The sequence below is a fragment of the Arachis ipaensis genome, chromosome B3, assembly GCF_059453495.1.
Source record: "Arachis ipaensis isolate K30076 ecotype BB chromosome B3, ASM5945349v1, whole genome shotgun sequence".
Classification (NCBI taxonomy): Eukaryota; Viridiplantae; Streptophyta; class Magnoliopsida; order Fabales; family Fabaceae; genus Arachis; species Arachis ipaensis.
In genome coordinates this window covers 24672715-24686204 of record NC_142438.1, presented here as the reverse complement: position 1 = coordinate 24686204, position 13490 = coordinate 24672715, and the positions used below count along the sequence as shown (strand labels likewise).

Below are 13490 nucleotides of genomic sequence, written 5' to 3'. Positions count from 1 at the left end.
TTACTTGAAGCTTGAAGGAGACTTTCTAGGCTTAAGAGTCAATAAGAGGTGAGTGTTTACATATCCACATAAAACCCCATGAACTACCAATAACACTCTACTAGCATGAACATCCTCTTTCATTTCATTCTTTCTTCTCAATAAATCATTTCTTGCTTGGGGACAAGCAAGCTTTAAGTTTGGTGTTGTGATGACAAGTCATCTTAGCCTAGTTTCACTAGCCTTTTTCTTTTGTTTTCAATTGAATTATGCACTTTCTTGAGCCATAAGCAAGCCAATTGGGTAGATTTTCATGCTTCCTTTGATTTAATCAACCATAGATGAATTAATGCAATTTCATGAGGTTTTATGCTATAATTGTCACATATTATGAAAGAATGAATATCTCATGATTTTGAGCATAGCTTTGATGTGTTTGGTTGATTAATGATAGGTGAAGAAAGCTTGGAGAAAGGTTGAAGCAAGGAGGAATGGCTAGGAGGAAGAGAGGACAAAAAGTTTGAGCAAAAGTTTTCCTCAAACTTTAGCTCAAACTTTTGGAATAAGTGAAAATGAACCAGGGAGCAAAAAGCTGGAGCAAAAGTTTGCCTCAAACTTTTTGGCAAACTTTTGGCATCACAAATCAACACCCTGGAGAGCAAAAGTTTGCGCCAACGTTTGCCTCAAACTTTTTGGCAAACGTTGGCGCATGAACAACACACCCTGGAGAGCAAAAGTTTGCGCCAACGTTTGCCTCTAACTTTTTGGCAAACGTTGGCGCCATGAGTATGCAAGGGGAGGCCAACGTTGGAGCAAAAGTTTGACCCCAAACTTTTGCCCCAACGTTGGTATCAGCAAAAGAGGGTGGCTGATGTGAAAAGTTTGAGTAAAAGTTTGCCTCAAACTTTTACTCAAACTTTTACTCAAGCTTTCATGATTCCAAACCCGGTTCAATTCGGTTCTTCTCCAAACTCCAAGAGCAATCAACCAAGGCCTCTATCAACCCAATTCCATCAAGAGCAAAGGCCCAATTGAAGGTTTGAAGACCATTTGAAGAAAGTGTATAAATAGAATAGGATTTAAGTTTTTGGAGAGCTTTTCTTTTCGGTTTTGATTAGTGCACTTAGTAGAGAGCTCATTTTATATTTTTTGGCATTGTTGTTTAATTCAAGAGAATTTGGGAGGAGAATCGATCTCTCTTCTTCCTTCTTCTTGCCCAGCACTCTTTACTTTCCTTGTCTTGGATCTTGGGTTGGAGAATTGAAGGAAATCTGTTTCAATCTCATCCTGAGATTTCTCTGTTTCATTTTACTGCACAATTGAATTTCCATTTTGGTTAATTGCTTCTGTCTTCTACTTATTCTGCAATTTACAGTTTACAATTCCTTCGTTCTTGTTGGATCTAGGAAGGCATTGAGATCTAGACTTGGTTATCTAGTCTCTTGAGTCCTGAGATCTAAATTCTCATTTTACTTTCTCTGTTTAACGCTTTTCATGCTCATTTACAATTCTGTTTTTAGATCCGGTTCAATTCAAGTTATCTTCTATTCCTCTGCTTGTTAAATTTTACTTTCCCTTGTTTAATTTCTGCAAATCCAATTTCCAATTCCCTTTACAATTCAAGCCATTTACATTTCTTGCAATTTAAGATTCTGCAATTTACATTTCTTGCGTTCTAAGTTTCTGCCATTTAATTTCTTGTTCTTTAAGATTCAGCACTTTAAATTTCAGTTCTCTTTAAATTCAATGCAACTTACCCATTCCCTTTACTTTCCATGCAATCTAAATTCTGCAAATCACAAATCACTCAACCAAATCTTGATTCGCTTGACTAAATCAACCACTAAACTAAAATTGCTCAATCCTTCAATCCCTGTGGGATCGACCTCACTCCCGTGAGTTATTATTACTTGATGCGACCCGGTGCACTTGCCGGTTAGATTTGTGTGTTTGGAATTCGTTTTTTGTTTTCCAAAAACACACATCATATACCGAGCTATGCTCTCAGTAGAGGGTGCTCTCAGCGAATTCCAACCCCCTCCTCATTTTCCAAAAATGACGTTCCAACCAGCCGACTTCAATATAAATGCCATTAACCTAGATGACCCAGTTGTCATTTCTATCCAATCGGGAGATCTATTTGTACGTAAGGTATTGCTTGACCCTGGAAGAAGTGCCAACGTCCATTTTTATTCTACATTCCAGAAAATTAAGCTGAGCAATAACATACTCCAACCATCCACTAGAGAGTTAGTGGGATTCTCAAGTGAACGTGTACCGGTATTAAGACTTGTGTGGTTACAAACCACACTGGGTGAGCATCCTTTAACCAAAACTTTCGATATTCAATATCTTGTTGTTGATTGTTTCAGTCCTTATAATTTAATACTTGGCCGACCTTTTTTGAATACGTTCATTGCTATAGTATCTACAATTCATCTGTGTGTCAAGTTTTCTGTGCAGGACGACCTCATTGCAACTGTTCACAGTAACCATTGTGAAGCTCGACATTGCTACAACACCAGTTTGAAAACACCAACTTTAAACCGAGCTATAAGCGCACAAATAAATGTTGTCCACAATTCAGCTGACCTCCCAGCATTAGCCAACCTTGATTCAAGAGTCGAGCTTCTTGAAAGACCAACACCAATGAAGGAATTATAAAAGATCTATTTAACTAACGATTCAAATAAATTCACTTGTGTAGGTACAACTCTGAACCCATATGAGAAATATACACTTCAATATTTCTTACAGCAAAACAGAGACCTATTTGCATAGATCCCTGCTGACATGCCTAGGATTCATCCCTCAATCATTTCTCACAAATTGGCACTGAATCCATCTGTCTGACCTATAACTCATAAGAAACGCAACCTTGGCGTTGAGAAAAAAACATGCATCATTGGAAGAGACTAAAAATCTCATAAACGCCGGCTTCATACAAGAAATTAGATTCACAACTTGGTTGGCAAATGTTCTCATGGTAAATATATATATATATATATAATGGTAAATGGCGCATGTGTGTTGATTTTACCGATCTAAACAAAGCATGTCCAAAGGATGCATATCCTTTACCATCTATTGATTCTTTAGTTGATAATACCTCAGGTTTTGAAACACTAAGTTTTATGGATGCATACTCTAGGTACAACCAGATCTTGATGCATCCCTTTAATTAGGATAAAACTGTCTTTATAACTGAATATGATAATTATTACTATAAAGTTATGCCTTTTGGCCTTAAGAATGCAGGGGCTACTTACCAACACCTTATGGATAAGGTGTTTGCTAACCAAATTGGTCGGAACATGGAGATCTACGTTGATGATATGGTGGCAAAAACAAAGCTCGGCAACAAACATGTCAACGACCTCACTGAAATCTTTAATCAAATCAGACAGTATAACATGCGACTAAATCCGGAGAAATGCGCCTTTGGTATTCAAGGAGGCAAATTTTTAGGCTTTTTTCTTACAAGTCGAGGTATAGAGGCTAATCTTGACAAGTGCTGAGCTATATTGGAGATGAAAAGTCCACAAACTATAAAAGAGGTACAACGTTTAACAGGAAGACTCGCTACCTTATCAAATTTTTTACCGTGTTTAGCTTCTAAATCTTTTTGCTTTTTTCAAACACTGAAAAGGAAAAACAACTTCAATTAGAATGATGAATGTGAAAACTCCTTTTCAAATCTAAAAGCTACCCTTTCAAAACCCCAATTTTACAAAAAAATTAATTATGGGGAGGAACTTTATCTTTATCTATCTATTACTGATTAGGCTATAAACTCTGTTCTTGTTATAGAAAGAGAAAAAATGTAAAGATCTATTTACTTTGTAAGCAAATCACTACAGCATGCCGAGTTTCGTTATCCAAAGATAGAGAAGCTCGTTCTAACCTTGATATTCTCAACTAGACGCCTCTAACCATATTTTCAGAGTCATGTCATCAATGTCCGAACTTAATAACTATTACGACAAATTCTCAATGAACCAGAACTAACTGGCCCATTTATAAAATTGTTAGTTAAGCTTTTTAAATTTGACATCAGATATCAAAATAAAAGACCAATCAAATAATAATATTTAACAGATTTCGTTCTCGAATTCACTGCTCTCAATTTGAACGAGCATTCCATTGACTGGATTTTTTATATGGATAGCGCTTCTACTCCACAAGGATGTGGAATAAACATAAATGATTTCTAGGCTTTTCAGATAAATCATTACTCTTCTCTAGTCCTACAATAGTATTATATTGGTTTAAATTTCTATCCTAAACAAGCAATAATTTTATAAAATAACTTTTTTTAAATATAGATTTGTTTCACTATAATTAAATTGAGTTCATAAATCTATGGATTTCTTCTCACAACATGACGTGCCATTGTTAGAACCAAACACACAAAGATAAAAAATAGAGAAAAGGACAAATAGGTCCCTGACCTTTTGTCCCGCGGATATTTTTGTCCCTAACTATTGAAAAATACTTTTAAGTCTCTGACCTTCACAAAATTTGGACGGATCAGTCCCTCTGTCCAAAACGTTCCTAGAAACCTTCGGTATATATATTGCTTGGTAGCTATTAGAGTAAATTTCCATAATAGTCCCTGAAATTTGCATGAATACTCAATGTAGTCCTCAAGATTATGATTTTTTCATAGTAGTCCTCTAGATAGAGTTTCGAGTACTCATAATAGTCCCTAAGCATATTTATAGTGATGAGTCATCACCAGAATGCTTATGTGGCATCATTTTGTCACGCTGGATAGGTCCAACAACTAGTTTAGCTGGCTCGTTTTCAATTTATACCCACATTGGTCCCTCCCTCTATATTTAACCCTAAATTCCCATATCGTTATTGGAACTAGCAGCCATGTCTCTTTCCCTGTTTGCATTGCCGCCAAGTTAAAAGGGATAAAGCTTGTGATCCATGACTAGAACTATGCTTCTGGTTTGGCCAACTATGTTCTTGTCTTGTTTGCTAATGCCATCTTCGTGGCTTTCAACTCAACTGCTGATAGCTTTCCGAGGAAGAAGTGCGTGGTGTGCGAGAATCCGGTGAGGTTGTCGCTGAGGAACAAAGTTTCAAAGGCGGCAGCAAAGTCGCATTTCTTTCCAGGGTATAGGAAGACGAGTGAGTGTAAAGCAAAGGTTTTGGTGGTTCTTGGAGGGTCTTATGGCGCAAATGTTGTCAACATTGCAATGCTAAATTTGTATTATCAGATGCTGAGGCAGAATAGTTGCTTGTACATTATATGGCAAATTGGGGTCGAATCATATGATAAAATGGACAATCTTGTTAAGAATCATCCCCGCTTGTATATGGCACCGTAAGTCTTTTATCCTAAACCTTTAAATATTTAACAAATTATACATGTGATTGTTTTTACATAGGCATTGTCAAAACTGAGGAAATTCTCAGAGACTTGGTCCAGAAAATTTTTTCCAAAATAAGAAGACTGGTTCTAGATGGCCTGGAAAGCATGAGGAGCGATAAGCTGAAGTTGATTATCAAGGACATGTTGCAAAGGAGGAGGTACTTGGTGATATTTGATGATGTCTGGCATATGCATGAATGGGAAGCTATCAAATATTGGTAATTTGAAGGTTAGGCATCAGGAATCTCAGAGACTAGGAGTTGTTGGAAAAGAAGATTAGAGATCTGGACTTTGAAATTTATGGTTAAATATAGAAAATGGGACCAATGTGGGTATAAATTGGAAACGAGCCAGCTAAGCTAGTTGTTAGATCCATCTAACGTGGCAAAACGACGCCACGTAAGCACTCCGGTAATGACTCATCACTAAAAATATGTCCAGGGACCATTATGAGTGCTCGAATCTCTATTTAAAAGATTACTATTGAAAAATCAAGATCTTAAGAACTACATTGAATATTCACGCAAATCTCAAAAACTATTACGGGGATTTCCTCGCGGCTATTATTATAATGATTACGGTTACGGTACCTATATAATTTTTTGTCACACTTAAACAATGTAAAGTTTGTTTTGGTGAAAATTTCGGACAATAAAAAATCGGTGAAAGTAGTATATTTTTTGGTGTTCCGCAAACGTTATTCCATACTCTAATTTTTTTACTTAATTTATTTACCAAAACCATGGAAGATAAGGCACACACTTTTATCACATCGGGAAATATTTAGTTATTTACTCTTTAGTTTTGCTACACATACAGTACTTTTATATATGATGTATTGCTGTACACTCAGTCGTTATTCTATACTCAATAATCACTTTATGCCTTCTTTGAAGTTAACCTTGGCATTTTGCTATTTCATTTGGTCAATATTAGGGGTGTGCATGGGTCGGATGAAACCGGGTTTGATGTGACCCAGACCCGACCCGAAATATATACCGGGCCTATTTATTAGACCCGAACCCGACCCTAGACCCGATGAAACCTATACACTTTCGGGCCACGATTATACCGGGTAAAAATCGGGTGAAAACCGGGCCGTTAACATTATATTACCTTGATACCTTCTTGTAAGTTAGCATGTAAAAATATCCAAATTTCCAAGACTCCAACCATTATTTGACATGGTAAAATTCACTTAGAAAAATATAATAAGAAGTAACTCTTCTCTAAAATTAAAGTATAACCATAATCAATACTAATATTGCCTAATAACACCAAATATTTAAATCAATACAAATAACACAAAATTATGCATTAGTCTAAAGTCTTATGCATTTTAAGCATAAAATATTAACTTATAGTATTATATATAATGACTAATAACACAAATATTAAGGTTTATAATACTTAAATTTCACATAATAATAACCATCATCCATCACTAATAACACAAAATATTAATTGTGTATGATGACCGGGGCACCGGGCCGATTTCGGGTGACCCGAGCTATGGCCCGGACCCGACCCGAAATAATGACCGGGTCTACTTTTGAGACCCATACCCGGCCCTAGACCCGATGAAATCACATCAAATTAGCCCCTAAAGTGTTCGAGACCGGGCCGGATCTTCGGGCCGGGCCGGGCCATGCACACCCCTAGTCAATATGAAATTCTCTAATCAAATGGTACGCGTAAGGATTAATTTTTATAAATCCTGATGTTCTTGGCAAACCATCAATTTTCTTTTAAGATAATAATCAAAGCGGCATGGTACAAAAGATGCAAACCAGGGATATAGTATGAATATTACTAAAGAATAAAAAGCTCTGTCCAGTAAAATTTAAAAAACAAAAAAACAAAAAAACAAAAAAATAAAACAAAACTTTCTCCAATACATAGACAGATAGATTGTCACCCTTCCATAAGTAAAAAGAATACAAAACCATCATTTAATTGTATAAAAAGGATTAAATAACTATTTTCAACTTTTAACATATGCATTTGAGTTTGGCCTTCCTTGACAAGTAATTTGGCACAAGTGCCTTGACCTACTATGGCCAAAACATGGGTCATATCTTATTCAGCTAATTCTCTCAACTACGTAGGAACAACAATAGATTTATTCTTAGACCCAACATGAACCTTCCATTATATATACCTCATACAATCTCCAATAGTAGCACAACATCATTCTAAACATTTCAGTAAGCAATTTGAACTGCTTCTTCCTATTATCACCATGGTTGCCAACATCCAATTCCATCATATTACTCTAGCTTTGATCCTCTGCTCGGCATTATTGGCTTTTCAAGTCACATCGCGCACTCTACAAGATGCGAGCATGTATGAGAGGCACGAGCAATGGATGGCTCGCTACGGCAAAGTCTACAAAGACCTCCAAGAAAGGGAGAAGCGATTCAAGATATTCAAGGAAAATGTGAACTACATTGAAGCTTCTAACAATGCCGGGGACAAAGCTTACAAGCTAGGCATTAATCAATTTGCTGACCTCACAAATGAAGAGTTCACATCATCCAGAAATGGATTCAAGAGCCACATGAGTCCCTCAATTGAACGGACCACTTTTAAGTATGCAAATGTCACTGCAGTACCAAACACTGTGGATTGGAGACAAAAAGGAGCAGTGACTCCCATCAAGAACCAACAACAATGTGGTAAGTTTTCTAATATTTCATTCAATCTCACAAAGTGACCCATCAAACTCTTCTTCCTCCTTTTGAATTTATAACTCACTTAATTTGTCTTGTAGGATGTTGCTGGGCATTTTCTGCTGTTGCAGCAACCGAGGGAATCAACAAACTGAAGTCTGGAACTTTGATTTCTTTATCCGAACAAGAACTTGTGGATTGCGACACTAAAGGTATCGACCAAGGTTGCGAGGGCGGCCTAATGGACGATGCATTCAAATTCATTATTCAAAATGGCGGACTAACGACTGAGGCCAAGTACCCTTATAAAGGTGTTGATGGAAAATGCAATACAAAAGCATCAGCCAACCATGCAGCTACCATTACTGGCTACGAAGATGTCCCCGCCAACAACGAGCAAGCACTGAAAAATGCAGTCGCTAATCAACCTGTTTCTGTGGCCATTGATGCTAGTGGCTCTGATTTCCAGTTCTATAAGGGTGGTGTCTTCACTGGAAGCTGTGGAACTGAGTTAGATCATGGTGTCACTGCTGTGGGTTATGGAGTCAGTGACGATGGAACAAAATATTGGTTAGTTAAGAACTCATGGGGAACTGAATGGGGCGAAGAAGGATATATCAGAATGCAAAGGGATGTAGACGCCACAGAAGGACTTTGTGGCATAGCAATGCAAGCTTCTTACCCAACTGCTTAGAAACCAAACTTGATTCTTCTTTTCCTATACATACCTAAACTTTTTACTTCTACGTACATATATATATACATACATGTGGCATATATTGTGGTTTCTTTGACCAGTTGTAATTTGTTCTCTACCTGTCAATTATGAAAATATGGAGAAAATCATTTGGTTTCCCTATAAAAAATCTCCATTTTATATTTATATTAAAAAATTTAACACATTATCTACACTAAAGATCACCGCAAGTCAATTCGGTTATCTATATGGAATAAAGCTCTAAGAAATGTTATTGGACTGATGCCATGATACCAACAAATAACACTCCACATACTTGTGAACATAACTTATCAGCTCATTTATAGTACGATATTACCTAATACGCAACATTCCTCATCCGCAAAATCCTTAAAACTGGAGAGAATTAATACAGATGTTCCATACTAGCACTCAAACAAAATCCACTCACTACCAGGATACAGGCTATTCTGAGCATTCTGAAATTGAATCAGCTCAAGAAAAAGCATCCACTGCTTGATGTTCTAGTTTCCAGACTGGCGCAACTCAGGACGGACAAAATCCGCATCTGGTGGAACTGAAATATCCACAGTAGGCCTCAGTTCAGCACATACTTCAATGGCTCCATGGACTGGATCTGACAAGAAGTTGCTGATCAGGTCCCGGTTAGTAGGCGCACCACTGTCTACTGCCACCAAGGCCTGCTGGGTTAGGATGTAATCGAATCTAGGAGCCCATTTCCTTGAACCCAACCTTGCTGTGGTTGAACAGTTATCAACCATGAAAGATACACCCCGAGCATGCATGAAAGGGTTCAATGAATCAACAGACTCAATGACACTCTCATTGATGATTTCAGAGTAGGAATGCCCTTTCTTCCTCAAGATCTCAATCTGCAAATTTTTGTAATCATAAATTTAAGAAGCAAAGACACAAACTTTTGGTCTAATTCTCTACCCCATTCCCCAAGCAAAGATAATCAAGAAAAAATTAACACGAGGGATTCTTAAGACCCCAATAAAACTACATCCTTCGACAGTATGTGAAATATGGGCATTGTGCATATCAACCCCAAAAAAGCTAGCTAGAACAAGTACACAAACCTGAGCCATCATCAATGCCACATATACACCAGCAGTAAATGGATATAATGGCCCTAGATCACCTGCTGGCCTTGTAGATCGGACACGCTGCCCAACTTTCCACATGCGGGTCTGATCAATTTTGCCCATGGGAAAGGCAGGTAGACCCTCTTTCTCCTGTAAAACAACCATAATTAAACTTTTGTTGCATAAAGCGAGGTAAATGGAATAAATTACCATTTCGGATCATGAAAGATTTGATTGCTGATAATTATAACCATGAAAGACGTAAAGTAGAATAACTCAATACTCATCAAAGGATGGGTTAGTTCGACAAAACTACCCAATGAACTACTCATTTTGGATAATTTTGTCGAACTAACCCAATCTTTGACGAGTATCGAGTAAAGTTAGTTTACATTTTTCATGGTTAGAATTGCTAGTGCTCAAATCTTTCATGGTCAGAAATGGTAGTTTCCTCGAAGTAAATGTGCACTTACATAAAAGCGACGCCCAGCCAAAACAACACTGCGAATCTCGCTACAACTAGCTACATCCTCGTAGCACTCGTACAAAATCTCCATGCAGGGATAATATGACGCACTATATGCCGTCTCGAATTCTCTTTTTTCATCTTCAGATAAAGAATTGTATACAGCCAACATGCCCTGTCCAAGACAAAAAGGGCAAAACGGTCATGTCACAATGCATAAGCGCACTTCAGATGCTCAAAAAATCCAGCAAACAAGAAATCAATTCTAAATGATGAATAAAAAAGAAGAGAACCTTAGTTGATATGATTTTAGATATGATTCCTGTTATGGACTCAACAGTGTTCTTATAAGCCAGATCTTCACTCATTCCATTTTCAGTGTACCTCCTAAACAAGGACTCCACAATTCCATGAACAGCACCAAGTAAAATGCCTATAAGTGAAAGGATAAATTAGATAGACAATCTTCAAGGAAAAATCAAGGTGCTGGACGAAGATATTCTCACCTCTCTCTCCAAATATGTCACTCCTGTATTCCATCTCCAATGTAGTCGCAAATGTGAAGGGAGAACCAAGGGCAACAGACCATGCCAAAGCAATATCAGTAGCCCGGCCATCGACATCCTATGTGCAAAGATAATTGGCTCACCCCATTAAAAAATATTTTTTTTGGGGGGGGGGGAGATACCGAATGAGAAAGATATATACCTGGTGGACTGCAAAACTTGAATTAATTCCAGCACCATTTATCTCTTTGCCTTGAACATAGAGCCTCCTCACTGAAGGACCCATCCCCTTTGGACATACAGCAATTACACTGAAGTGCTTGGGAAAATCAATTCCCAATGACTGTAAATGCCCAAGAAGAAACCCATGGGACAATCCAAGTATGCTGCCTGGCTTCATGTGCGAAAATATTTTTTCATAACTATCTGCCTGCAAAATGAACGAAAATATTGAAATCACTTTAGAATCAAAGTAACATAACTTATTTGCTCTTACTTGAAAATCAGGTAAGTCCATTAAAATGGTTCCTATGGTCCATATACTTATCTACTTTATACTATATAAGTAACAAATAACATGAAGTTTAGGGAATCGAAGGCGTCACATAATATAACTATAAAATTTGGGATAACACATAACACTAAATAACTTTATCATTAGAAAAGCATAGCAACAGATTAAAGAGAATAAATACAGAGAAATATAAGCAGTCCTAGCACCTAAAGAGTCCAAAATTTCTGTAGTTCTGACTTGAATCGACAAACCTGTGCAGCATCTGAAATTAAGAGCAAGACAAGATCACTGCCTGAGATAGTATCCCATATGTCACCTAGAGTTCCATTTTCCTCACTGAAACCAGCTGCCCGAGCTTCATTAAAGGAACTAGAACCTTTCCTGAGTCCAATCTGTGTTTTGTTAAATGGTACATGTTAACATAACTAGGAGTAAGAAAGAGACAAATGAGTCAAAATTATTTACAAAATTACTTCAATGTTACAGCCTATTGACTATACTTTACGACACAAGAATGAACCAAAAAAGCAATGGAACCCAGAATCACCTTAACCACTATGTCAGACTTTGCTTCAGCGAGTGAGTCCCGAAGATTCTGGGCCTGTGCAGGTCCCTGGGTAAGGTAGTGAAAAGTTAGTAATCATATTGAAATTATGAACCATGACATCATGGGTTGCAAAGGAAATGTATACACTGGATGAAGCATCCAAAAGTCCAACCGAACTCTCTAAACTTAGGAACTTCCCTAACAATAAAAGTGAAAAAAAAAAAGAAAACAAAACAACGTAATTTTCATATAGCTAATCAACTACAATACAACCAGATATTCCCGGTTTTATTTTTTATTTCTTCAGTTTTATAAAAAAAAATATGGATGTGTGATTATTGTAGTTGATGTTGTGTCGAGATAGGATTTTTTTTTTTCTTTCATTTAGACTGCTAATGATTTTCGAGGGAAGAAGAGAGAAGACAGCAATAGCGGGAAAATTGATTTTATATGATAAAGGTGTTTATGTCATTTACTCAGCTTCTTCACAACCAAACAGACCTAATACAGAACTGTCCTTACTCCTTAGTGCATGAAATGAGAAAAATTTGACACGGATTTCGTTCGCTAATTGGATTACAGAGCCCAATGATATATACACTAGTTTTATAGTTAATTAGTTATACAAGAACTCCAACAATACAACAAAAACCATGAAACCAGTAAAACCCACGTGAACTAGAAAAAGGCTAAATCCACGTTCATAAGCTTTATTTATTTTACACATTTCTGAAGAATCTTTTAATCAATAAAAAAAGAAAAAAATTTCCGCTTTGTATACCTGTGAACCCCATCCAATAACACCAATCTGCTTAATCCCCTTGAAAGCATCCGGCAACAAATGAAACAAATCTCTCCCTCCTTTCACAATGTACTGCAACAAATCAACCATAACCGCCAAAAAAGTTAATTTCTCAGTCACATAAAGAAACTTAATATAAATAATCTTTCTTCCTTCAACAAATACCCTAATTCAAAAATAAACATGAAAATTCTAAGAAATGAGAAACAGAAATGCGAAAAGAAATTAAAAAATTAACTCAACAATAAGTAAGAGAGAGACCTCATCGTGTCCAGCGAGGCTAATCTTCTCCTTCTTGAAGATAGAAGTGTTGAAATCAAGCGAGGCAGGGAGCGTAACCGCCGGCGCCGACGAAACCATTTTAGCAGCGAGGGCAGCACCGTTGACGTGGCGAGCAGCGAGGGGTCTTGGAGTGAGGTTGTTAACGGAGAATGCGAGACCGTTGAAAACGGTTGGAGTAGGGGCTTTGGTTAAGGGCTTAGCTGCTGCTAGTGCTATGGTGTTTGAAGAAGCGGCAGCAGCAGCCATTGACAAAGTTTGTAAGAAAAGCAAGCGTGCGAGAGAGCGGAGAGAGCGGAGAGATGTAATGAGGTTAGTCTTTAAACTGTTGACACGTAGTGAAGCTGGCTAACGTGCGCCCTGTTGTACTGGTTTAATGTGGGCCAAATTCTTTATTAGGTTTTGCATGTGAACCACATGTTTATCCTTACATGATATGATGGTATGATGATATTATTATATTATTTTGGCTTCTAGCTTTTGGTTATCCTTACATTGGTACAAATATAAAGTTTAGGAGTCACTGATGTTAT

The 13490-nt window shown here is 37.3% G+C and overlaps 1 protein-coding gene and 1 pseudogene across 1 annotated transcript; one reads left to right on the top strand and one right to left on the bottom strand.

Moving 5' to 3' along the window:
- The first annotated feature begins 7379 nt into the window (after positions 1-7379).
- Positions 7380-8733, top strand: LOC107634296 (senescence-specific cysteine protease SAG39 pseudogene; annotated as a pseudogene).
- Positions 8734-8983: 250 nt separating this feature from the next.
- LOC107630013 (ketol-acid reductoisomerase, chloroplastic) lies at positions 8984-13490 on the bottom strand. Its single transcript, XM_016333007.3, has 10 exons — positions 12940-13490; positions 12658-12750; positions 11877-11942; positions 11581-11721; positions 11018-11245; positions 10816-10933; positions 10603-10742; positions 10317-10484; positions 9838-9993; positions 8984-9627 (listed from the first exon to the last, which is right to left on the bottom strand). The coding sequence occupies exons 1-10, from the start codon at positions 13204-13206 to the stop codon at positions 9259-9261; spliced, it is 1746 nt and encodes a 581-aa protein (XP_016188493.1). The 5' UTR covers positions 13207-13490; the 3' UTR covers positions 8984-9258.

Bases quoted from the DNA above. Each gene is read 5' to 3' on its own strand.
- LOC107630013 (XM_016333007.3), bottom strand. From the start codon at position 13,206: ATGGCTGCTGCTGCCGCTTCTTCAAACACCATAGCACTAGCAGCAGCT. The intron at 11,246-11,580 runs GTTTGTCGATTC...TTCATTTTGCAG, and splicing joins TAATTTCAGATGCTGCACAG to GCAGATAGTTATGAAAAAAT. The intron at 10,934-11,017 runs GTATATATCTTT...CTTTGCACATAG, and splicing joins CAAGTTTTGCAGTCCACCAG to GATGTCGATGGCCGGGCTAC.